The sequence below is a fragment of the Amphibalanus amphitrite genome, unplaced genomic scaffold (assembly GCF_019059575.1).
Source record: "Amphibalanus amphitrite isolate SeventyFive unplaced genomic scaffold, NRLGWU_Aamphi_draft 000043F_arrow, whole genome shotgun sequence".
NCBI lineage: Eukaryota > Metazoa > Arthropoda > Thecostraca > Balanomorpha > Balanidae > Amphibalanus > Amphibalanus amphitrite.
The window spans coordinates 1,303,985-1,330,785 of NW_024881539.1; the positions used below are offsets into that span (position 1 = coordinate 1,303,985).

The 26,801-nt window shown below is 50.1% G+C and overlaps 2 protein-coding genes across 2 annotated transcripts; one reads left to right on the forward strand and one right to left on the reverse strand.

Moving 5' to 3' along the window:
- The first annotated feature begins 12,413 nt into the window (after positions 1–12,413).
- Positions 12,414–16,228, forward strand: LOC122376886 (uncharacterized protein K02A2.6-like). Its single transcript, XM_043356877.1, has 4 exons — positions 12,414–12,644; positions 12,853–13,002; positions 13,560–15,944; positions 16,223–16,228. The coding sequence occupies exons 1-4, from the start codon at positions 12,414–12,416 to the stop codon at positions 16,226–16,228; spliced, it is 2,772 nt and encodes a 923-aa protein (XP_043212812.1).
- Positions 16,229–16,960: 732 nt separating this feature from the next.
- LOC122377377 lies at positions 16,961–25,371 on the reverse strand. The gene is made up of 3 exons (XM_043357332.1): positions 24,541–25,371; positions 23,007–23,370; positions 16,961–17,361 (listed from the first exon to the last, which is right to left on the reverse strand). Exons 1-3 carry the CDS (start codon positions 24,695–24,697, stop codon positions 17,190–17,192), a joined length of 693 nt encoding a protein of 230 aa, XP_043213267.1. The 5' UTR covers positions 24,698–25,371; the 3' UTR covers positions 16,961–17,189.
- Positions 25,372–26,801: the final 1,430 nt, after the last annotated feature.

The window sequence follows — 26,801 nt, forward strand, 5'->3', positions numbered from 1 at the left end:
AATAGTAGGCCCCATGGACAAATAGGAGGCCCTCTGTACAAAAAAGAAGCCCCCTGAACAAATAGGAGGCCCCATGGACAAGTAGGAGGCCCTCTGTACAAATAGGAGGCCCCCTGCAAAAATAGGAGGCCCCCTGGACAAACAGGAGGTCCTAGACCTAGACAAACAGTAGGCACCTTTCACAAAAGGAGGCCTTCTGGACAATTAGGAGCCCCCTGGACAAATTGGAGGCCCCTTTCACAAAAGGAGGCCCCCTGGACAATTAGGAGGCCCCTGGACAAATAGGAGGCCCCTGGACAAATAGGAGGCCCTCTGGACGAATAGAAGGCCCCTTTCACAAAAGGAGGCCCCCTTGACAATTAAGAGGCCCCCTGAACAAGAAGGAGGTCCAATGGATAAAGAGGAGGCCCCCTAAAAATAGGAGCCCTCTGGATAAATAGGAGGCCGCTTGGAAAATAAGAGGCTACTTTAACCAATAGGAGGCCCCTGGACAAATAGGAGGCCCCCTGAACACGTAGGAGGCCCGCTGGACAAATAGGAGGCCTCTTGGGCAAATAGGAGGACCTCTAGAAAAATAGCAGGCCCCTTGGACAAATAGGAGGCCCCTGGACAAATAGGGGACCTCTTGAACAAATAGGGGGCTCCGTGGACAAGTAGGAGCTAGAGGCCCTCTGTACGAATAGGAGGCTCCCTGGACAAATAGAAGGCTCCCTTAACAAAAAGGAGTCCCTTAAAAAAAAGGAGGCCCCGGGACAAGTAGGAGACCCCTGGACAAATAGGACGCCCCTGCACAAATATGAGACCCCTGGTCGAATAAAAGACCCCTGGATAAATAGGAGACCCCTGGACAAATAGGAGGACCCTTGGATAAATAGGAAGCCCCAGGGGTGTCGATTTTTCAAAATGGTTGGGGGTGCTCAACCCCTGCACCGGGTGAAAGATTGTAGCTTTGCCATGGGGCACAACCGTACCTACAAGGCATGGTTGTGTATCCCCATAAGGTACTGATAATCCCGGGATTTCCACTAATATTTCCCAAAGGTTGAACGTTCTTCAAAATCATTCTGCTCGTCCTAGTACTTGGCTACCTCATTACATAAACATCTTTCCGAAAAAAAAACGCGTACATTTGCCGGCAGCTCGGCAGCAGCCCCGGCACCTCTGTAATAAGGTGACAGAAACCGATGACCGCGATTAGCACCGGTGCAGCAGCCCCTGCGGTCCGCAGGGGCGGACATTGCGCGGGAGGCAACGGTATAGCTACGAGGCTCTGGCGTTTATCAGACGATCACAATAATCGCTGAAAAAAATAACAGGTGATTGCATTTCGATATTTATGGGTTTACGATTTTCCTCAGTGGCGTAGCCAGGTGGGCCCGTGAGCCCCCCCCCCCCCGCCCCATCAGGTTCAGGGGCCCATCGGATTATTCGGGCCTGAGGGGCACTGCGGCGCCAATTGGCCACTGAGGGTTCACGTTGGCTATATTTGGACTCAGAAGGGCCCCACAGGGCTCGTAAGAACACCTCATGGGCCCACAAGTACTAACATTAAGATCTCCATAAGGGCCCCAAGCCAGCCTCTGAGGGCCACTTGCCGGCCTCTGGGGGTCTTAACCGGCCTCTAGGGGGCCAGCTCTAGGAGCTGCACACCCGCCTGTAATGGCCCCACACCCATTTTTCTGAGGGCCCCTATAACGGCGACTGTGAGGGCCCTCACCGGCGCCCCTGAGCGCCACACCGGCGTCTCTGAGGGCCCCACACCCCTAACTCTGAGGCCCTATGCCAATGCCTTTAAAAACCCTACATGGGCGGTTCTGAGGGCCCTTGACAGTTACCAGCGACCCTGACGGCCCCACACAGGTGACACGGGCGGTCCCAGCGGCGTTTGAGCGCACCATGCCAGTCTCTGAGAACCCAAGGCTCCTGAAGGCACTGGTGACCTCTTGATATCTTCTTGTCGGCCTATGAAGGATCCGTTCCGTAACAGCAGTTCTGAGGGCCCAACGCGCGCCTGTGATGGCCCTAAACCAGTGTCTCTGAGAGCCCCCACACCGGCGCCTCCAGTCCGAGGGCCCCACATTGCCATATCTGAGGGCCCCACACTAGTGCCTCTTAAGGCCCTATATCGGCGGCTCTGAGGGCCCAACATCGTAGCTTCTGAAGGCCCCACAAGTGCGCATGTGACGGCCACCCTGCCACCGGTGACATTTGAAGGCCCCACACCGGCGACTCTGAGGGCCCCATCAGCGCCTGAGCCCGTTCCGGTCTCTAAAGATGACCCCACAGGGTTTCTGAAGGTACCACCGGCCTCTGATGACCCTTTGCCGGCCTCTGAGGGCCCGTCGCCGGTCTCTGGAGCCCCCTGCCGGCTTGTAAAGGGTACGCGCCAGCAGCTCTAAGGGTCCGACACCCGTGTACGACGGACCCACACCTTCTTTGCAACTTAACGTCTTTTTTCGCCCTTCTTCTTAAATCTAACTTTTCTTTTCTTTACATCTTTATTTCATGCCTTGTAAATTGTGTAATTGTTTTATTTTTAGTAGTGAACTACTGCAGAACAATTATTTTCCTCAAGCAGAGTTAGTGGGAGTCATTGAGGAACAAAATCATTGGGGGTGCCCGGAAAACCATTGGGGGTGCTCATTTGAGCATTGGGGGTGCTGCAGCACCCCCAAAGGTATACAAATCGACACCCATGGGAAGCCCCCTGGAAAATAGAAGCCCCCTGGATAAATAGGGGACCTTCTGGAGAAACAGGAGGCCTCCTGGACAAATAGGAGGCCCCTTAGACGAATAGGAGGCCCACTTGGACAAATAGGAGGCGCCATTAACCAATAGGAGGCCCCCTAGACAAACAGGAGGCCCTCTGTAACAGTAGGAGGCTCTCTGTACGTACAAGAGACCGGCGCTCGACCTGTAGAAGCTTAGCTGTATGTACGGCCCTCCAGGTATTAAGTGGTTGGTTGCCATCATCACAATAATCGATCAGCATTGATGAATACGTCTAATGGCTGTTGAAAGCCATTGCCGAAGTGTGTGCATGAGCCCTCTTCTCATTTCTGTTGAGCCATTTTACAGGAGTGTCTCTGTCATTCAAAGTTATTGCACCCAAAGCACATAGGCTAACCAACCACTCTTTTGCTGGAGGGCCGTACCGTTACACTAGGAGGCTCTATGTGCAAGTAGTCGAAGTAGGAGGCTCTCTGTACTGTACCTACAATTACAAATAAGAGGCCCCCTGAGCAACTTAGATGCAACACAAATCGGAGGTCACCTATAAAAAAGCGGGACTCTGTTGGAATACCTGTTTGAAAAATTATTTTCCTGATATTCAAATTATTTAATCCTCGCCCGCACATGGGGGGGGGGGGAGGGCAGTGGTTGCCACCTCCACCCCCCTACACTGTAAAAAAAGATTAGCACCCTTTGGGTCATAAGTCAGAGTTCAATTTTCAGTACCCTGTTGGTGCTTAGTGTATGCCCCAAATGGTGCTTACTCAAGAGCCCTAGATGCTAGCATTAGCACCATCTTGGTGCTCAACTTACACTCCAAAGAGTGCTTAGTTCAGAGCCATAGGTGCTAAATAGGTGCTAGCACTAGCACCGTTTTGGTGCTTTGGTGCTAAATTCACGCACCCAAAGGGTGCTTCATTAAGAGCCATAGGTGCTAAATAGGTGCTAGCACTAACACCGTTTTGGTGCTTTGGTGCTAAATTCACGCACCCAAAGGGTGCTTCATTAAGAGCTCGGGTGCTAACATTGGCACCGAAGCACCCTAGCATGCGTCTAGCACCCAAAAAATGTGCCGAGTTCAATTTTCAGCTCCTAGTGGGTGCTTACTGCCGTATGGTGCTACAGCGTAAGCACGTGCTAAGCACATGGGTACTTGACACCGACCTTCTCGAGCCTCTGGCGGAGGCCGGGACTTTTATTCGGAGCGGAGAAAACTTAGACGCATTTTGAAGAGTGGCGGCGAGGGACGTAGCCGCCGGCCGGGAGCCGAGCTAAATCGAAAGGAACATTGCGATTCTTAATGCCTACATGCTGCAAACACGTTTAGTTGTTTAGTTGTTTGTCGTTTATTTATGGTAATGGACAACGTATGACGGTTATTAGAGTTAAATTTAAGCACAAGCGTAAACTTCTTAATCACAAAGCACCTTTTTACAAATTTAAAAAAAAAACAACAACAGAATATCAGCACGTCCATGCGAACAGTGCCACAGGGCCGCTCCCCTGGCTAAATCACAACATATCGGCGCCGCTATACAGGCTGCGGCCGCCGCCCTAAACAGCCACGTCTGCCGTCAACCATGCCCGTAATAGATAAATGGAAAAATATGCCATCTGCATTCTGCAGTCTGCACTGTCTCTTTCACTGTAAAGATTATAATTCATTTCATTAGCCATCAGTTATCTGTCGCCTATCTGGTAAAATGTCGATAAAACTTTGCCTTATCAACCATAAAAAGGTGTGGAATTACATCCATTATTATTCATAGCACGACAGCAGGTCAGTGCAAGCCCACCTTAGCACTCCGACAAGGCTGGAAAGTTCCCACGCAGCTCCTCCATTGATGCTCCGTTTCAGACTTCAGACTCGGTCTTCATTTCAGTTAGGACGACACCCACTTCAGTATTGTCACTCACGAATACCCGTATTCGCCTACAAACGACCAACACCATCACTGTTTCTATCACTGACCGCACGCACATGGACCAACCAACCCGGCCGAGCGCTCCCGCACAACTGACTTGACAAATGCAAATGGCGTCGCGAATCCCGCGCGCTTTCTGAATTCGCTGCTTTTTCGGACGACGTAAGCACCCAGATGCTGAACAAGCAAACCAATTAGCACCGAACGGATGCGATGTTCCCGCCAAAATCAGTGAAGCATATTTTGGGTGCTTTCATCAGCTCTGAAGTTTGATCATGGTGCTTAAAACTGATGCTTGGATTAGCACCATCCGTGCGTTGGTGCTATTACAAGCACCCTTGAAGCGGGAAGTGCTCAAGTGCGGGCAAATTGTCATTTCGGAGCTTAGACAATTACCTAAGAGTCTTAGACTGCTAAATGTAGAACATTTTAAGTGCAGGTTAAGCACCCAGGGCTCTGTTCCAGAACCGCAGCATCCGACTAGCACACCGGGGTGCTAATCTTTTTTTACAGTGTAGGTAGTTTTTCTGCTCTGCACTAAACATTTTGATTGCTAGAAGTCGGATGTTTCGTATAGCTGCTGCTCTATCCTTTCTTAGCGTCCACTGAAATGTCAGTTTCTGTGGTTTTTGGTTTCGGAGAATGACCTATTCTTCAGGTAATGTCATAACCCAAATGACAAATTTCTAATATCTTGCGTTGGCTATGGGTCTTGTGAGCTTTTGACACCTTATTTCGGCCTTTTTTGCCAGTCTACCTCCCACCTATCATGGAACATGTTGTTCAATGATGTAGAGATGCCAGGGTCAGGGTCAAGGTCAACCTAGGTCGTCTAAAAATATTGCGTTTTAGGCAAGCTGAATTTACTTTCGTGAAGTTTCTTGACTGTATTTTGGTAAAAATTCTCAGTTCATGATCTCATGTAATATGGACACATTCACAATCGGTGCACACATCAGTATACCACAGACACACCAGACATACAAACGCAGTCATTGACCTTGAACTAACTTGACCTGAAATGACCACAGCCAGCAAAACCTAGTCGGATAGTGTGACAAAGAGGTTCTAGCTGGCTTAGCACCACAATACGGCAGCGTCATCGGTATATGATGAGCAGCGCACGTGATATTCCAACGGGCAACGGTGACCCCAAACAGCAACATTCTTTAGTTTGACCTGACCTGGGAAGTCAATGACTGACCTGATGAGGTAAAATTGGTCTCATTGGATTCGTATCTTCCCAAAGAATCTGTCGCTCTTGACCGCGAAGCTAACCCTATTCCTGGCGGGCTCCGCGGGACAAGAAACTGGCGGGGGGGGGGCCCGATTCGGCCCCCCCTGAGATCTCGAGAACGAAGCAAGATAGCGACAAACGGTAAACGGCGTCGGATACGCACGGTCAAGATCTACAATTTTTACTAAGGTCATTTTCAGGTCAGGTCAAAGATGACGTCACAGGGGTCGAAAAAGTCAAAATGGCGGCGCTAGATATGGAGAGAGTTTTTCTCGAATAACTTTCGAATTAGTCAAGATAGGAACAAACTAAGGGCATCAATCGTGATCCTCTCGTCAATCCGCATCGAATGATATATATGATGACCTCGCAAGGTCAAGGTCAAAGGTTGACCTCAGGTCACGTGACTCGAGGTCATCATGTATATCATTCGATGCGTCTTGACGAGCTGAACACAATGAAACCATCCACGCGTCTGTATCTTGTTCCTGTACGGAGTTATTGGCCAAAAAACCTTGGTGACCTTTGATGACGTACATGACCTCACAGCTGCCCAACAGCAAAAACAGACCTCAAGGTAGTGAAGGTGATCGTATATGAAGTCATGTATGGTATAGGGGGCCATTCCGACCCGTTTTAGTGGTAAAAACAGGGAGTTGATTTTTCCCCCATGACTTATAATGGGGAGGTCGCGAAACTGACCTGACCTTGGTCACGATATCAAAATTCCGAGATATACAAATGCACATACTGGTACCCTAACTAAAGCCTGAAGAGAAAGAAATTGATCGGTCAAAAACTCTAGCTCTGGCGTGATTGCAAACTTTTCTGAGGTAGGGTCACCAAACCGCCTCTGGTGACCTGACTGAGGTCATATCAACTCAAAATTTTCAGACATGTTGCGTAACGAAGCCTTTTAGGAAAAGTCAGAAAATTGAGCTTCCTAGCTCAACGCGTTTGGGAGAAAGAATAATCAAAAAACCTCAGGGGGGGGCTCCTGAGGCCCCCCCAGGAATAGGGTTAAAATGTTGTAAGAAAAAAAATTGTGGTGATGTCGAATAAGATACCTACACAAGCAGCGGGCGACCATCATATATACCGATGACGCTGCGTCTTAGTGCCAAGCCAGCTAGAACAGCTCTTTGTCACACTCTCCGACTAATTTGCTGGCTGTGGGTCATTTCACGTCAAGGTTAGGTCAAGGTCAATGATATGTGTTTGTATGTCTGTGTATGTCTGTGTATGGACTGATGTGTGCACAGATCAGTTTGTGTGTCCCTATACAACTAGATCATGAACTGAGAAGCTTTTACTAAACTACAGTCAAAGAAACTTCACGAAAAGTAGCTTCAGCTTGCCTAAAGCGCAATAATTTTAGATGACCTAGGTGACCTTGGACCCTGACCCGGACATCTATCATCGCAGAACAACATGTTCAATGATAGTGGGAGGTAAGACTGGCAAAAAAAAAGCCGAAATCAGGGTGTCAAAAGCTCACAACCACAAGGCCCATAGCCAACGCAAGATATTGGGTATCATCATTTAGGACATGACATGAAGAACAAGGTCATATCTCCAAACCCAAAAGCCACAGAAACTGAATTTTCCATGGACGCTGAGAAAAGATAGAAAAGCAGCTATACACAAAATAAGGTCTCGCTTTAAAAATGTTAAGTGTAGAGCAGAAAAACTAACTTGGGGTGGCAACCCTCCCCCCAGGTGCGGGCGAAGGTTAACCTCACACTTTCTGGGGTCGGCTAGATTTCTTGCGCAATGATGTGCCGTTAAATTTTTTTCTAGAATAGGTAAAGGCATTGTGTTTATTGTCAAAAGTGAAAAAGCCAGACATTTTCGTCGATTTCGGACGCCGCGGGGATATTTACATAAAATGTCACCTGCTGGCCTGGATCCACAGTAGGGCGGTGACCTACCATTTCTTTATCAATATTCAGAAAAAAAATCATGGCATCAGAGCTGTGACGAAAAAAAGTGGCCTAAATCCGATGCGAAAACTGGATTTGGGGGTACCCTAGGTTTGGCTTCTGAGCTCTGGTCCCCAATGAAAATTTCTTAGAGGAGGCCCTGGCGTGGTCGTAAATACCGCTTCCGCAATTGGAGGCCCCTAATTGCTTGGAGGCCCCACTAAATGGAGGCCCCCGTGGACGTTTGAGACCCCAATGGTGATGTCAAAGTTCACCCCATGCTCAGAGAGGCCGCGGTGACAGCATTATCTGCCTTGGACATACATACAGGCCGAGGGCAAAAGGGACACCAATAATGGAAATCACGGCTTAGGTAGAGCGAGAGCTCAGAGCAGTAAGAATGTTTCTGATCCTATGCGATTCTCAATGTGAGCGGCCTTCGGCGGATCAGCCTCCAGCACTAGCACAGTCTGCAGGTGACTGATGGTAATGTGACCATCTCGGAGGGCAGACAGAAACTTTCAAAGACGTATTACAGTGCGCATGAGTTTGCCAAAATCTTGCACTATAAGCACATGAAGTTGGAAAGAAATCGGCACGTGCGTTAATTAATGCGACTTAATTTCCGTAGATCTTTTCTGGGACACCCATTTACAGAAAAGTGAATTTTAACGGCGGACCGGACATCCCACCAGCAATTGACTCATCGGCTCACGCTACCGTATCGAATACCACCTAACGGATTGTGAAGTTATATGCTCGATGGCCACGGGTTGGCGACCCTTCTTGGAACTCTATAGACTAACCAATACCCATGCTCACAAAGATGCTGTAGAAAACTATGACGGCAGAAAGCAAATCATTTCCATTTTGCCCGAAATCATTTCGATTGTAGCTTCCCATGATAGCACAACCCTCATGATTAGGTACTACATATAGTGGGCCCAACCGGGACCAAGGGTATGAGGGTGCAAGCAAACGTCCAAACTGATGGTCAAGGAGCTAGTTTATCACGTACTGCTATACATGTAATGCTGAAAGTAGGGTGTCACAGGAAACCATGGTCTCCATGCCACCCTTCCTGTCGCCAGTGAATTTATGCATTCTACCCATTGTCAGACATAAGGTTTCCTGAAACGTCAAGCGGGCAAAGTGACATTATAAGCGATGGTTTTCGACTGTACCTCATTTTCAAATGGAAATAGGTATGCGCCTACCTGCAATATTTAGTGTAGCAGCTGAGAAATGACATGCGTGTGACTTGTTAAATGACATCGCTTATGGCATTTATCATTCACTAAGTCTTATGTAAGTATTGACGTAGGAATGCGGCTGGCCGGGGACTAATGGCTCGGGTAAGGGCTGGGGTGTGATTACCCTCCACCTATATCGATTTAACCCTCGCCGGCCGAGGGGGGGGGGGGGCGGGTGCCGCCCCCCCCCCATAGGGTTTTTTCGTGATAGCTCCGAACACGCTGGCGATAGAGAGCTGAAACTTGGCATACCTGACCTTTGATCCAAGCCGGATCTTTTGACACCAACCACATTTTTGGGTCAGGTAAGGTCACTGACCTATGACGTCATAAGTGAACCTCTGCACGGTCTTCAGATGTCGCAACTTCGCAACGCCCTCACTGCCAGAGGAGATGTCACAGGGAAATGAAACTTGCAGGATCTAGTATCCATTATGAGTCTCACAACTTGTATATCTCGGATTTTTCCTAAAGGTCATATGAGGTCAGGTCATTTTCATGACCTCACCATTATAAGTCAATGGGGAAAAATTCAAACTGCTATTCTGGCGCCGGGAACGATCTCCAACTATCTCAAGCACACAGAATCGTGATTTGATGCACTCCTTGCAAGGTTAGATGCGTCGCTTTGCAATGTTGACCTTGCGTGACGTCATTTATGACGTCATCAAGGTCATATTCGTTTTTCGTCAATAACTCTTGATCAAATTAAGCTAGCGAGTCGGGGAAAGCCACCAATGGACTCAGGAAGACCTGCTGAATCGAATGATATGCGACATGACCTCTTTCGACCTACTTCGTGACCTTAGGGTGCTGACCTGACCTTGACCTGAGGTCAACACCCCAGGTTGACCTGACCCGAACAAAAAGGACATCATTCGACGCGCCTGAGCGAGGCTAACACGATGCTGCCAAAATCGCGGCTATGCGGCCGTTTTTTGCGAAGTTATTCACCAAAAACTGAACCGTACCCTGGGGCACTTGACCTGACCTCAGAGGTCACCGGTTGACCTAGGACCTTAAAATCGGGTACCAATCTCTGCGTCTCGTAACGGCGCACACGCTCGTTTTTTCCGCGACGCGCTAGCTCCACCAGGGGCGAAACGGCAAGGGGGGGGGGGTCGTACCCGCCCCCCCTCGGCCGGCGCGTATGTAGAAAACCGATAGGTCCGGCGAGGGTTAAATCCATGTTTAGTTTTGACAAAGTTGCGCTAAATAACTCAAATTCCAGCAAAATAAAAAAAAACGCAAAAAAACTTTGACTTCAACAAATCACAAAAATGAGGGAATGATGGCTAGGAACAAGCTGCACTTTAAATGCCTTAATATTTTAAAGCGGATAGTATCTATGGATGCCTTCCAGTTCTCCATCGTTCAACCTTGAATTTGACATTTGATCAGTTTGGCCGGGCGTTGGGGAAAATACTCCTCGATACTTGGCTATAGCCTGGCATAAGTTTTGCTTTGTTGCTATTTTTTTCAAACGGGACAATCTGGAGGCATTTTATTTTCCCATCATTTGACCCCGGCTTTGACATGAAAATTGAATAGTTATTGGAACCAAATCATATCCGCGATCAATTTAGTCTGATTATCATGTGCCGTTTGGAAGGAAGCACATTTTGTTTTTCTCAACGACAATGACAATACAAAAACAATGTAATAAGTTATTGTCAGTTATTGTTATTGTTAACCCTAGAACGCCTAGGGGGGGGGGGGTTGTATCAGCCCCCCCTGAGGTTTTTTCGAAGTGCACGCTAAACGGCTTGTCGTAGCGGGCTGAAATTTTCAATACCCTCTGGGGCAACCTTTGCGCATCTTTTGACGAAAAAAAATTGATCGGGTCATGTCAGGTCACGGAGTTATGACGTCATAAGAGGTACAGCCTCCGGCCGGATTTTCACAAACTGAGTGCCAACGCCCGAGGTTTCCTGCCGGTGGTACGGACATCGGTTGATGGATCGTGATGAAACTTCCCATGCATGTTGGGGCAAGTATTGGCTATAATATGGTATAAGAAATTTGACCGGGTCAGGTCAGGTCACGGAGCTATGACGTCACAAGAGGAACAGCGTCCGGTACTATTTTTGAAAAGCGCCCGAACCACTATTTTGCTAATTCTTGTCACCTCAATGGGAATATGCAGCAATATTAGCTTCTATAGGGAGCAAATGGACCTCCCAAATCCAAAAATACAATCAGATTTCAAAAATTTAAATTTTGATTTTTCGAATTTCTGCCGCCGACTGTGACCTTGCCGACTTCCGGCGCTCCCAACGCGCCATTTTTAGAGCTAGGGAAACGAAATACATACCAAACGATAGAGAATTGATCAAGGAACACGATAGTGAAGGTTTCAAGTCGATATCTCCCACCGTTTTGCCGCAATTGCCGCCGAAAGTTGAAAAAAGTATATTTTTCCGAAAATTTGACCTTTGACCGATCAAAAGTAGGTCAAATGTTGACCTAGGACCAAAAAATATACCACCAATCGCGAGATCTCGTTGAGAGCAATCCGTTGGTTTTTTCCGCTAAGCTCTACGACCTTCCGTTTCGAAACGCCAGGGGGGGGTCGTAACAACCCCCCCTGGTCGTTCGTGTTATGAGAAATGGCCTGGTCGTGCGAGGGTTAAGTTATTGTCATTGTCGTTGAGAAAAACAAAATGTCTGACCCTTCTGTTGTGTCGTGAATTTAGTTGCGCTGTTCAGTGTTCGTATCAGCTGCGCCAGAATTGTGCGAGGTTGCTTTGTTATTTTTAGGGAAGACCCAAGTCGTGTCAGCTGATTGCAAATTCCGAACCGGCGCCAAGGTGATTTGTAAAATGTAGACGTTTCATGCCCACGCGTTGTAGTCGTGCTTAGTTTCTTATTTGATAGGCACTACGATTGTAAGAACGCTCACCGCCCTCTCGTCTCGTGTTTAGTCACCGGCATCGGCCCACTACTAAGTCCGGGGTGGACTTCCGGTAATGGCGGCGTAGGCGTTGGTCACGTGGGTTTTTGGCATCTTGTTGTGCGGCGGCCAGAATACATGTCCGGCAGTTCCGGTGATTGTTTTCGGCCGCCCGCCTCTCACGAGGCCACAGTGAAGAGGCAACACAACAAAGTGGCGACTGAGGACTTCGAACAGTGATTTTTCACCATGGATTTCGCGGCGGCTCCCGCGCCGTTTTTGCCCACCGCTGGAGCTGAGCCGGCGATTCCCTGGCCTCGGTGGGTCAGGATGTTTGAGAACTTTTTGTGTGCGGTCGGAGGTGACGCTTTCCCTCCCGCACGTCGCCAAGCTGTCCTCCTGACTTGTCTAGGGACGGAGGGGCAGCGGGTGTTTGAGAATCTGCCACCCATGGAGAAGCTGGAAAGCGAGGACGACTTCCAATGGTGCCTGCGCCGCCTCGAGGCCCATTTCGCTCCCAAACAGAATGTTTGTGTTGAGCGCTACCGCTTTCGCAGCCGGGGGCAGCAACCAGGTGAGACCACCAGCCAGTGGGTCTCCGTGCTGCGCCAGTTGGCCAGCACGTGTGAGTACGGTGCCCAGATGGACGAGTTTATCAGGGACCAGGTGATTGAGAAGACCGTGAGCTCTAAGCTGAGGCAGCGGCTTCTCATGGAAGGGTCAGGTCTGACTCTGGAGAAGACCCTGACTCTGGCCGACACCCTGGAGTCTGCTGAACGAGAAGCAAGGGTGATCGAGGGACCAGCCGTGCCTGTGCCTGTCCAGGCCCTGCAGCCACAGAAGTTTCAGCGAGGGGGGTCCAGACGCCGACGCTCCGGCCCGGTCCCAGCCCAGCAGCAGGAAGGACGGCAGCAGCTTCCGCAGGGGAGGCAGCAGCAGCCGAGACGGCAGCAACCACAGCAGCAGACAGCAGGCCCTGAGTGCTGGGGCTGCGGGCGCCCTGGACATCGCAGAGGTGACCGCAGCTGCCCAGCGTTCGGTAGGAAGTGCTCCAAGTGCGGTAAGACCAACCACTTTGCCCAGCACTGCGGTGCTAGTGTGGTTTCTAGTGTCCAGGTGCTAGCTGTTGGGGCTAGTGCCGTGCCGCTGACCCTTGATGCTGAGGTAGAGGGGCTCAAGGTAACTTTCACTGTGGACTCAGGGTCTCCAGTTTCCATCCTGCCGAGGGACTCTGGGCAGGGTGATCTCGGGGCAGCCGAGGAGAGCCTTTGTGCCTACGGGGGGAGCGTGCTAAATGTGCTGGGGGTGAAAAGTGTTCATGTGTCATGCCGGGGGAAAACCGAGTTGGTCAAAGTGTATGTTGTGCCGTCAGGACGCGCTCTGATGGGCCTTGACCTGATGGAAGTGTTTGATGTTTGTATTGTGGGCAACCGTGTGTGCAGTGTGTCCACCAACCCCACCTGTGTGTCCTCTCCTGAGCCTGCCCAACCCACCAGCCCTCCTGACGAGCTACCAGCCTCTCCGGGGGCCCAACCCGCTATCCTTGGGTACCAGCACCGAGTGACAGTTGACCCAGGGGTACCACCAGTGCGCCAGCCACTGCGCCGCCTGCCTTTGGCTGTGCTGGACGCAGTGAGTGCCCGGATTGATGAGCTGGAGGCCCAGGGCGTGATTGAGAAGGTGAGCGCGTCTCCCTGGATCTCACCACTGGTCGTTGGCAGGAAACGGGACGGTGCCATCCGCCTCTGCGTTGACATGAGGAGGGTGAACCAGGCGGTCATCACGGATGGTCATCCTCTCCCGAGGATTGAGGACGTTCTCGATCGGCTCCGTGGTTCGCTGATGTTCTCCAGGCTGGACCTGAAGGACGCGTACCACCAGCTGGAGCTGCATCCCGACAGCCAGAACCTGACCACGTTTGTCAGCCACAAGGGTTTGTACCGGTTCCGCCGTGTAAACTTTGGTCTGGCGAGTGCCGGCCCTTGTTTTCAGAGGGTGATGACGTCGATGCTGGAGGGCATCCCCGGGGTGGAGGTGTACCTCGACGACATCATCATCCACGCACCGTCCCAGGCGGAGCATGACGCTCGCCTGAAGCAGGTGCTGCGGCGGTTGGAGGACCACCGTGTGAAAGTGAACTGGTCCAAGAGTGCCACCGGCTGCCGTGACGTTGATTTCCTCGGTTACAGGATCTCAGCGGCCGGTGTGCAGATCGACCCAGAGCGGATCAGTCCGCTGCTGGAGGCTCCAGAGCCACAGGACGAGAAGGGCCTCCGCGCCTTCCTGGGAGCCACGGGCTACCACGCCCGTTTCATGCCGCGGTACTCGGACCTGGTCGAGCCGCTGCGAGCTGCGCTGCGCGCTGACAAGTTCGAGTGGTCGCCGGCGCTGTCCAGCGCCGTCCAGCGCGTCAAGGACGCCATCCGTCAGTCACCGGCGCTGGGTATGTTCGACCCCGCGCTCGCCACGGTGCTGACGACCGACGCCAGCGACGTCGGAGCAGGCGCGTGTGTGACGCAGATCGACGCCTCGGGGTCGCCCAGGGTCATCGCGTACGCGTCTAAGTCGTTCTCTCCGGCCGAGCGTAACTACTCCACTGTGGAGAAGGAGGCGCTGGCCGTGGTGTGGGCCTGTGAGAAGTTTCGCCACTATCTCTGGGGGCGGAAATTCACTCTGCGCACGGATCATCAGGCTCTGTGTCCTATTTTCGGTCCCAAGGGTTCCACGCGCGTCGGCCGGCGTGTCGCGCGGTGGGAGGCCCGCCTGCTCGAGTTTTCTTTCGACGTTGAGTACGTCCGCTCGGAGCGGAACACCGTGGCCGACGGCCTGTCACGGCTGCCGGTAGCCGAGACCTGGTGGCCGGATGATGACGATCTCCAGATTGCAGCTCTGACGGTGGCAGCAGCCATCTCTGAGGAGGAGCTCAGTGACGCCTCGGCGGCCGACGAGTGTCTCAGCGTCGTCCGTGGGTACGTGTCCGGGCAGTGGCCCCGCCAGAGGGACGTTGACCCCCGAGCAGCTGGTTTCTTTCAGGTACGGGACGAGCTGTCCGTACATGGCCAGCTGCTGCTCCGCGGTGACCGGCTGGTGGTGCCAGCGGCGCTGCGCGAGCGCGTTCTGACTAACGCGCACGCGGGCCACCAGGGGGTGGTCCGCACAAAACAGCGGCTTCGTGAGCGTTTCTGGTGGCCGCGCCTGGACCGGCAGGTGCGTGACCTGCTGAAGAGCTGTGAGGTCTGCTCTCAGCACGATGGGCACGTGCGGAGGGAGAGGCCGCCCCTCCAGCCCATCCCACTCCCAGATGGACCGTGGCAGCGCCTCATGGTGGACGTGATCGGTCCCATGAGAGGTCCGTCGTCTGAGCGCTACGGCATTGTGCTCGTCGATATGTACAGCCGGTGGCCGGAGGTCGCGCTCTGCCAGGACGCGACGGCAGACAGTATCTGCCAGTTCCTGGAGACAGTGTTCGCTCGCGAAGGTGTGCCGCTGGAGCTACTGTCAGATAACGGCCCTGCGTTCCGGTCGGGCCGACTCGCCGAGTTTTTGGGTCGCATGGGCGTCAAACAGACGTTTAGTTCGCCCTATTCGCCGCAGACCAACGGCATGGTCGAGCGGCTGAACCGGACGGTTAAGGAAGCCATCCAGTCGGCTCGCCTGGCGAGGGAGCCGCGCTCGACGTTTGTCAGAAAGTTCCTGGGTGAGTACCGGGTCACGGTCCACCCGGCGACCGGAGTGTCGCCCTTTGTTTTGATGAGGGGGCGGGAGGCGCGGACGATTCTCGATGTGACCCCGTCCGATGTGACCCCGTCCGGCCGTGCTGCCGAGGATCGAGCTGTCCGGCAGCATCACCAGTCGTACCAGGAGACCTACAGGGCCCGGTATGACCGCACCGCCACGGCCGCCCCGCGATGGGAAGCTGGCGACTGGGTGCGAGTACGGAAGCCCGGGACGGGCCGGGTCGAGGGGCAGCGCTCTGTGCAGGTGAGCCGCAGGACCGGTCCGGTCAGCTACAGGCTGGCCACAGGTGAGCGGGTGCATGCCAGGCGCCTGGTACCGGGCCGCCCGGGGGAAGCTGATCGCGAGGTGCCGGGGACCTTTTACCCAGTCGGGGGCGAGCCCGAGCCTACTGACCCAGCCCCTGTGACCGTGGACCCCGCTCCTACCGATGATGTGTGTCCCGAGCCGCCCAGGGGTACCAGTCCTGTCCCAGCGGCGCCAGTCGGTGCCGCCCCTGACGAGCATGCGGCCCCGCGCCGCAGCCGTAGGGTGCGTAGGCCGCGGAAGCGTTTCTCGCCGTAGGTTAGGCGAGTTTGCGCGTGTACAGTTTAGCTCAGCACCGTACCTGTGCCTGGGTGTTTTCATAGGGTGTGTTTTCCCTCAAAGAGAGGGGTGGTGTTGTGTCGTGAATTTAGTTGCGCTGTTCAGTGTTCGTATCAGCTGCGCCAGAATTGTGCGAGGTTGCTTTGTTATTTTTAGGGAAGACCCAAGTCGTGTCAGCTGATTGCAAATTCCGAACCGGCGCCAAGGTGATTTGTAAAATGTAGACGTTTCATGCCCACGCGTTGTAGTCGTGCTTAGTTTCTTATTTGATAGGCACTACGATTGTAAGAACGCTCACCGCCCTCTCGTCTCGTGTTTAGTCACCGGCATCGGCCCACTACTAAGTCCGGGGTGGACTTCCGGTAATGGCGGCGTAGGCGTTGGTCACGTGGGTTTTTGGCATCTTGTTGTGCGGCGGCCAGAATACATGTCCGGCAGTTCCGGTGATTGTTTTCGGCCGCCCGCCTCTCACGAGGCCACAGTGAAGAGGCAACACAACACCTTCGAAGCACATTTTTTACCTGACAACGGCTACCATGGCAACGTCGCCTACCTTAGCCACTGACATCTGCAATAACCCACAGTCTACATACCAAACACATGCAGGCGCTTATTAACTCCAATAAAACGCATTATTTGCACACAGCGCTCATGCATCATGAAGACGTCCATATAAGTTCTCTATTTTATTCACAAATAAATTATCAATCATAAATATTACAATTTGTACCTTTTAAGTGCGGCGTGTTGAGTGTACACTACGTTTCTATGGACCTGTTTGGTACTTCGCACACACCGAACAGTAGAGGTCAACGAATCCGAATCCAGTGACGCGGAACAATGAACACTTATGTCACATGAGCTACTGCTTTACGAGTATCGTGGTACGCTTGTAGTGCTAGTTGTCTAGGCGCGCAGGCGCGCCACGTACTCAATCATAGCGTCATACTGGAAGGAGCACGTGTGGAACAGCTTCTCGCAGGAGTCGGCGCCGAACTTGTGGCCCATGAAGGCGGCATAGTCGTAGGCTCCGCGCGCCGACTGGAGGGCGTCCACGGCCGGTGCCTCCGGCTCCCGGCTGTAGGAGGTCACAGACAGGTCAGATCAGGTCAGGTCAGGTCAGGTCAGTTCAGGTCAGGTCAGGTCCGGCTCCCGGCTGTGGGAGGTCACAGGCAGGTCAGGTCAGGTCAGGTCAGGTCAGGTCAGGTCCGGTTCCCGGCTGTGGGAGGTCACAGACAGGTCAGGTCAGGTCAGGTCAGGCTCTCGGCTGTGGGAAGTCACAGACAGGTCAGGTCAGGTCAGGTCAGGTCCGGCTCCCGGCTGTGAGAGGTCACAGACAGGTCAGGTCAGGTCAGGTCAGGTCAGGTCAATTAACTTTATTTATTCTACCGATCATATTATGTATAGATAAGTTATCCTAGCCTGTATTGTAACGTAAACAATAATGTTTGTGCTCCGGTCACCGTGCATGCAGTGCCTAACCCAACGCCGCTTTCACTGACTCCATGCTACCCGCTGCCTCCAGGTGCGCCGCCGGCCGCCCGTCCCGTCTCCGCCAGCTGGAGGGCACCATCAACCTCTCCTGACGCTAACCAACAACTTGGGCTCCCCACTCCGCCAGCCTACAACCCGGTCACCTGTTTGGCACCATCTTCTTTGGTACTTTACTTCTCTGCTGGCTCCTGCACGGACTCTGGTAACTATCGCTCTCATAACCACCCACATCCTACTACTTCCCTCTCTCCTCATATCCCATGGTGGATCCTGAACATATATCACGACACCCCCGCATTACTCTTAAAATCTGGAATAGAGTCGAACCCTGGTCCTTTCAGTAGCGATAACATGAGCATTAAAGTATCCCACGTGAACATCAATAGCATCACCTCACCACACCGACTAGACGAACTATCTGACTTTGCTGACTCTTCTGGGACCGACATTCTCATGTTGACAGAAACAAAGTTAGACAATACGATACACCCTAGCCTTTATAAACTCGATAATTATCACGAACCGTATCTGAAAAATCGCTCTAGACACGGGGGTGGTGTAGCTGTTTATTTTAAGACTTCACTTGCAGCAAAACGCTTACCAGAACTCGAAATTGGAAGCACAGAGTGGATCTGGACGCTCATAAAAATAAAGAAACAAACAATAATAGTATGTTGTGTCTACATCCCACCAAAAATGTCTCAAGACAAGTTGCACGAATTTCTAGAGACATTAGGCGAAAGTGTGGCACTCGCTCAATCCCTCAATCCGACCATGATTCTAATTGCAGGAGATTTTAACGCCGGTAACAATTATCTACACAAAAGCCATCAAAATCACAGCGAAATCACTTCATTCGAAAGACAGCTAGAAGGCATGGCGTCCTCTCTGAATCTTTTTCAATTAATAGACCAGCCAACTAGGCCAAACGCTAGCACTGCAAATTTAAGAGATTTAATTTTTATATCTGACAGAGACCAGGTGGTCGACCATGGTGTGGCTTCCCCATTCTCCCAGATTGACCATTTTCCGGTATACGTAACAGTGAAAATAACAAAACCAATTACAGAGAGCACTACAAAGACGGTACGAGATTTCCACCTACTCGACGCAGATATGCTCACAAACGAACTTTTACAAACTGACTGGGATAATATTATTAATCAAAACACTGACAAGGCCACCGTGGATTTTACACATGCAATTTTGAGCGCAGCAGACAAAGCAATACCGACTAGAATAATACGCACTAGACCAAATAGCAAGCCATGGTACAATAATGAACTAAAACGGGAAGCCCGAAAACGAGACAGACTATTCAGAAAGGCGCTCAAACTACAGACAGACGAGTGCTGGGCTAGATGGAGACGGCAGAGAAACGTAGCTACTGAACTAAATAAAAAATTAAAAGAAGCGTATAGGATAAATCAAGTACAGCAACTTTTATCTACGAAAAACAATCCGCACAAATACCATAATATTTTAAGGCAAATGACCGGAAGATCCAAAACGCACGTATTACCACCACTCATCAAACCAGACGGTGAGACAACAACTGATGATAACGATAAAGCCAATTTACTTTGTAATTACTTTGCTAATCAGTCAATATTAGAGACCAGTGACAAACAAATACCAGTTTTAACGCCAGAATCCCCGGTTCCGATCTTAAATACAATAACTATTACGGAGAGAGAAGTACTTAATCTTTTAAACTCACTTGACGTAAACAAATCATGTGGTCCCGATAATCTCCCACCAAAAATTTTAAAACTAGTAGCACTTTTAATAGTGACACCACTAACTAAACTTTTTAATCAATCGATAAATCAAGGTCATTTTCCGTCAATTTGGAAAGAAGCAAAGGTTCACGCTATTTTTAAGAGAAAAGGCTCAGCATCAGATCCATCAAACTATCGACCCATCAGTCTTTTACCCTGCATTTCTAAAATCTTTGAAAAAATCATTTTTAACCGCATTTACAGTCACATAACCGAAAATAATCTTCTTACCGACAAACAAAGCGGCTACAGGCCACATCATAGTACTCACCTTCAACTTGTTTACCTCACACACAAACTGTACAGCGCACTCGATACTGGCAACGATTTTACAACAATATTTTTAGATATAAGTAAATATTTTGACAAAATTTGGCACGCAGGTCTTTTATATAAATGCAAGACACTATTCGGAATTACAGGTACACTTCATGCATGGCTTAAGTCTTATTTAGCTGACCGAAGTATCCGAGTGTGTGTTAATGACAATTTTTCTCAGCCCCGTCTTATTAATACCGGATGCCCGCAAGGTAGCGTCCTGGGTCCATTACTTGCCCTCATTTACCTTAATGACCTCGCTGACATCACTCATAACGAATCTCTATTTTACGCAGATGACACATCACTATACGCATCATACTCACGAAACCCCTCACAGCTCATTGCGCTTCCCGGGCAGCGACCCGTAGCCGACTCAAACCGAGACGAAGTTTTTAAATCCTTACAAACTGACCTTAATATAATTTCTAACTTTGGTACAGATTGGCTCATCAGTTTTAGTGCGGCTAAAACCAAACAGGTAATTTTTAGTCACGTGACGTCTTCTCACTCACCATCGTTGTCATTCGATGACAGTTGCATACCTCTGTCAAGTAGTCACACTCACCTCGGTCTTACACTATCGACGGATCTGAGATTTCACAACCACATCAATATCATAATTAAAAAGGTTAATACTGCGCTAAGTCCCCTATATCCAATCGCTAAATATTTACCACGTGACATCCTAAACCAGATATACAGCACCTATATACTTCCAATATTTGACTACAGTGACATTGTATACGACGGACTAATAACGACCAAAGACAAACTACGACTAGAACGACTACACGCAAGGGCAGCACGTCTAGTGACGGGTGCGTTATTTAACACATCTCATAACAAGCTCCTTTTAGACCTAGGCTGGGACACCTTAGAAACACGACGAAAAAAACACCGACTGATATTTTACAACAAGCTGATAAATCATTTCGCTGACTTGCCGCAATACATAAGGGACATACTACCACAAACCAGACAAGACAACACGGGTCGTGCTCTTCGCAATGCCACCAATCTCACACTCCCAAACAACAGAACATCACTTTTTAAACAATCTTTTATTCCTAAGACGACCAGAGATTGGAACATTTTACCAGAATCCATCAGAACCGATCCCAGCCTCAAATCCTTCCAACGAGCGATAGAGACCAGACTTTGTGTAGGGACCGTCCCACCATATAATAATACTGGATCAAAGTTTGGAAACATTCAGCATGCAAGACTTAGGTTGAACGCAACTGTCCTAAAAGCTCATCTCTACCAAATCCAAAAATCTTCTTCTCCCTGCTGTGAGTGTGGGAGCCCAAAAGAGACTGTAGCACATTTCGTTCTAAATTGTCCCCGTTTCCAAGTGCTACGCTCTGAACTTTTCGGACAAGTTTCAATAATTATACCCATATTTAACAACTGTAACAGCGTATCTAAACTTAACTTATTGCTGTATGGTAGAGGCCTCAACAAAAACGATCAGATCAAAGTAGCGAAATTATTCCAAAATTATATTATCAAAACTAAAAGATTCTAGAACCAATAGCATCCAGCGGCGGACGGCGGGCCGGACGGTTCGTCGTGTCGCCTGGGGGTAGCAACTTTAATTTCAACCAGCGAGCGGTGGGTGTGGCGCGGCTTGGCGGTGGTCAAACAGACTTGTTTTCATATTATGTTGTGTTTTTTATGTAATACTCATGTTTATTTTATACTGATTGATTAAGAGAGGTGCTTTAATTTAAGAATTTTTATTCTTTTGCACCAATCTTATAATATTTTTGTGTATGTTTTGCTCATTTGTAATGTTGAAAATAAATGTGTATGTATGTATGTATGTAGGTCAGGCTCTCGGCTGTGGGAAGTCACAGACAGGTCAGGTCAGGTCAGGTCAGGTCCGGCTCCCGGCTGTGGGAGGTCACAGACAGGTCAGGTCAAGTCAGGTCAGGTAACAGGCAGGTTATGTCCAGCTCTCGGCTGTAGGAGGGTCACAGGCAGGTCAGGTCAGGTCAGGTCCGACTCCCGGCTGTAGGAGGTCACAAGTAGGTCAGGTCAGGTCAGGTCAAGTCAGGTCAGGTCACGTCCGGCTCCCGGCTGTAGGAGGTCACAGGCAAGTCGGGTCAGGTCAGGTCAGGTCACAGGCAGGTAGGTCATGTCCAGCTCTCGGCTGTAGGAAGGGTCACAGACAGGTCGGGTCAGGTCAGATCAGGTCAGGTCAGGTCCGACTCTCGGCTGTCTAAGGGTCACAAACCGGTCAAGTCAGACCAGGCCAGGTCAGGGCAAGGTCAGGGCAGGCCAGACTAGGGAAAGGGAAAGTCTGAGCCTTTCGGCTCCCTACTTTTGAATTGGACCTAGACAGGTCAGGTTAGCGCAGAATCTTCGGTTTCCCACTCCCGGTAGGGTTACAGGCGTCAAATAGAAAAAAGATCGAGTCACCCAGGTCAGTACGATAAGGATAAGATATAATAAGGATATAAGATAGAATACAAGGATAAGATAGAACAGTCGGAGACCGGAGTAAAGACGTCCAGGAAATGTCGTGATTGGAACGGTTACTGATCAACTTCAATCTAGGCCAGCATAAGAGTTGTCTGGTCATAGGAGAACAGGACTGAGCATATGCGATACTGAGCGACACAATACATTTGATCAGGATCTACGATAAAGGAAGGGAAAGTGTGATTTAATTGAAGGCCGTAAGTGCCCACGCCCCACCAGGAAGTGCAACGGACCATGCTAGATAAGGATTAGAAAGTCACGCACGGATCATGAGCCAATAATAATAAAACTGTGGCATCATTAACATTACAACACGCAGAGAGCTCGCCGTTGCACAACTTTATGCTTCTTTTCTGCTCACGTACAAAACGATACACTAGTCCTTCGCACAATACCTCCCCCATAAAATCAGATATGCAAATTCATGCAACTGAGACAGAATATAGTCGGCCTTGATCTCGTTGCTGAGCAGACTTCCCGCTCTCTCTACCAGACAGCCCTCCCTCCACCCCCGCAGACGGCTGCCCTCCCCTACTCCTTGTCTGATAACAGTACACTCCCTCCTCAGCGATGTCGATCTCTGACAGACACTCTCCCCGTTACTCGCCCTGTATATCCCCCTCCCTCCCTCCCCACTCACCCAAAGATGTTCAGGATGAACTTGTCGTCTTCGCCCAGCTGGTCGTCCGGCTTGGCCTCCAGCAGGCAGACCAGCTTCAGGGCGCAGCCGTAGCTGTCTGAGGCCGCCACCAGGTTGAAGACGGTGTCCTCCTTGGCGACTTCCTCAACTGAGCGCTTGTGACGGCGGCGGCCGCCGGCTGCTACCAGTCCGCCCAGGCCGGCGCCCAGGGCCAAGCCGCCGATACCGGCTAGAGCTACGGCGGCCGTGGCGGCGCCTACACCCACCGTGCCCGCCGCGGCTGCCGTGGTGAGCACGATCACGGCCTCGGAGTAGCTGGCCAGCACGGCCACCGTGAGCAGAACGAGAGCGCGGCAGTTCATAGCTGGAGGAGAGAGAGGGAAAGAGAGAGAGAGGAAGAGAGAGAAAGAGAGAGAGAGAGAGCGAGAGAGAGAGAGAGAAAGAGAGAGAGAGAGAGAGAGAGAGAGAGAGAGAGAGAGAGAGAGAGAGAGAGTGAGAGAGAGAGAGAGAGAAGGCGTTAGCGGACGTCGAGCTGAACAGCGTCGGAAGAAGGAGCGCTGGCATTCTACCGGGACCAATGACAGAACCTTGACCTGCCCTGGTGACCTGACCTGGGGACCTGACCTAAGGTCACAAAAATTATTTGTCGATTTTTTTTTTAAGCTCATATGCTACACAGGCATTCTCGTATTTTGGCTTAACTATCTAAAAAAGCTGTTTCAAGTTTATGACTGTGGCGTCAAATTTAGCTTTGCAGGATTCTAGAAAAATGAGCCCTGTGACAACATTGAAAGAGCTAGATCAAATTTGTCTTACTTCGAAACATGCCAAGCTGATGGGGAAAAAGGCGCCGAAAGTTTCGCGTTGCTTACATCTCTAAGCGTTCTGGAGCTATTACATATATTTGTTAAGGAGCTCCCCCCCCCCCGCCAACGAGGAAAACAAGATCCCTCAGTGCAGCTAGTATGAGCTATAGGTATACTACGTTCACATCGACAAACAATAAAAATCACAAAATAAAACAGGGACTGTAATACGGAACTATGCTAAAGAGGCGATTTTGAGATGAGAATAGTTAGTACACGCCTATAAGAAGAAATGTTCTTTTCCTAGATAAAAAAGACGTAAAATGCAAGAGTTTTATAGCCAACCATATAGAAAAGTAATGCAAATGGATTGCTTTTCGATGGATTTTGTAAACCGGTGGATTTTGGTGAACATGACACTTCTTACTTTGAGTAAACTAACATTTCTCGACGTCATGTGAACCAAAATAATTTTTGTCTCCACTTAGTTGCGCATGTAATAACAAATGCAAATTCTGATTGAAAGGGGCTCTTAGAAGTGAAATTGTGTTTCAGAGATCTTTTGTATGATTACTGCATTGGAATAATCCAAATTAGTACAGCTCATTGAACAATAACTAATAGCAATTTCGGAGGGCTGCTTGATCTGGGTAGTGACTATTCAGGAGACTCGACACAGTGGTTGACATGACCTTACACCATCCCACCACTTCCATTCCCTTCCTCACCTGGGTCGGACAGTAACTGTGCCGCTGAGTCGAGTCGAGAGAGTAGTAGTCTCGCCCTCCCCGTGCCTTCACCGTTTATATGCTGCAGCTCCGACCGGCGCTCGTTGAAGCAGCCAGAGATCGTCGCCCCGGGCACCGTCTCCCGGCCGGCGCCCATTGTATGTAGGCCAGGTACTGACGCAAGGCGACCGCCCTTCCCCCGGTCCCGGTGTGGAGTGTACCCACGGAAATGGTGTTCGTCTGCGTCCCCAGCGAGCCTGTGTGTCGTCCTGTGTGCCGACCACGTCAGAACACACAGGGGCGCCTTCCTGTGACACGTCCAGACGCAAAATAAGGCGGGTCACGATCCAGCCAGGGTAAGGTCGGCCGTCAAGCCAGTCATGTCAGGCGTAAAGTCCGCCGCGCCGCCGAGCCTCTCTAGCTCCATTCCAACCACCATGATATCGCTCTACATGCAGTACGCTCAGTGTGTGTGTCGGTAGACTGCGGATGGTCAGTTGGTAGGTCTGAAACAGCCTGACTGGCTGACGGTGACCAGCAACCAGCGAGCTGTGACGAAAACGAATGAAGCCTTTTAGCCGGTGATTCAGACCTATCGTCAATGAATTACCTATGTCATCCTAGTCGGCATTTTTGGGAGACCACTGCCGCAGTTCAAGATGAGATCTTGCATTGGCACTTGAATGCCATTTTACGTGCCACTTCAAGTCATTAAGTCCACTAAAATATCATTTAGCAGCTTGTCATTAAACCTCGCCGTGGCCAGGACGTTCTTAGGCCCCATTAGGCTTTCGATTCACTTTATCACTTGTTTTCCGATTATGGTTGGGCAGTGGGCACCATGGTTTATTCACCACATGGGCCAATAACTAATGATCACTACAGCAAGGACAGGCAAGCACTTCTGAACAAGCTTTTATGGCCTTAGTGGTGACATTAATCAGCTGAAACAGTGTGCTTTTAAGCGCAGTATGATGGCCTACAGGACTGTGATATTATTCCACGTTTCTCTGCGGAATAGCTTGTATTTAGAACCATTTGCTATTTGCCGGATTTATTGCAGCATTGTACCGCACTGGCCGTGCACAGTGCCACCAGGCCATAATGAAAATGATTAATTCATCCCGAGGAACATGCCACAATGCTAAATGTCCTCCGTGTACAACTGTACAGGTATTGTCACTAATTCACTCTTTGTGACATACAGTAGCCACTATTGATATACTTTGCGTTGTGCTGCAAACATACGAGTATAGCAGTGGCTGGCGTGGCCGTATATTCCCTGTGCGGGCACCCGGCAATCCGGCGCGAGGTGCTAAACTTTCCAGAGGGAGGGAACAAGAACCCGCCATCTAAGCCCTTTACACTATTGAAATGGCCCTATGAAAATGCACCGGTGTAGGATTAAAAATTACAGGTGCCATTTCTGTTGAGCACTGATTGGACCATTAGAACAATACTGTTACGACTAAAAAAGGATAAGGTCAGGCTAAATAATAATGTCTAAGCATCAACACAATGTCGTAGACCACTAGCGCAGGCAACTACCGTATGATATAGTTCTAGACAAAGTTACCCTTTACACATAAATCACCCTGTTTGTGACACAATAGCTTTTGATGTTCATCTTAGCATTATATCCACGGAAATGTCTTACCGTGTGCCCTCGCTCTCAAAATACACTATACAGTCACGGTGAACTGGCAGTTGGCAGTTGGCACCCAATGGCATGTAAATATCTCTGAATGCTGGATGATGCAATAATACGGCTACTTCCTGGCGCAGGTGCACTCAAACACGACCAGCACGTGGTGACAAGGTCTCGAGGACGGCACACGGAATCAGGGACCTTCGCTCGAACGGCCAATCGAGGGCCCGGTCAAATAGAGGAGACCCACGAGCCATGGCCGAATATATAAGTCCTGTGCTGAGGCTGATTCAAGTTCAGTTGGTTGCTTCCTTGGGTATTTTAACTTCCAAAACCTCGGTGAGTTTTAATTGCAGGATCTAGCTGGCTTGTCGAGATAGCGCGACTGTAACATAGGTCTCATTTATTTAATCACTTGTTACGTATTATATCAACTATTTAACAGTTTTTAGAAAGAGTACCAGTCCTTCTAGGTTTTATTTAGGTCATCTAAGCGGTAGTCCAATAGTAAGAAGTCGAAACAAGAATATTATATGACTAACATACAACGAGGCACACAACAATGACATGGTGACAGTGCAGAATAAAACGATCCCCTTTGCTTAGTCATGAG

Coding starts and splice junctions, on each gene's coding strand:
- LOC122376886 (XM_043356877.1), top strand. CDS start 12,414: ATGGAGAAGCTGGAAAGCGAGGACGACTTCCAATGGTGCCTGCGCCGC. Junction 12,645..12,852: donor ACCAGGTGATTGAGAAGACC/GTGAGCTCTAAG, acceptor GCCCGGTCCCAG/CCCAGCAGCAGGAAGGACGG. Junction 13,003..13,559: donor CCGCAGCTGCCCAGCGTTCG/GTAGGAAGTGCT, acceptor CCAGTGCGCCAG/CCACTGCGCCGCCTGCCTTT.
- LOC122377377 (XM_043357332.1), bottom strand. CDS start 24,697: ATGGGCGCCGGCCGGGAGACGGTGCCCGGGGCGACGATCTCTGGCTGC. Junction 23,371..24,540: donor ACAGTTACTGTCCGACCCAG/GTGAGGAAGGGA, acceptor TCTCTCCTCCAG/CTATGAACTGCCGCGCTCTC. Junction 17,362..23,006: donor TTCATCCTGAACATCTTTGG/GTGAGTGGGGAG, acceptor GACCTCCTACAG/CCGGGAGCCGGAGGCACCGG.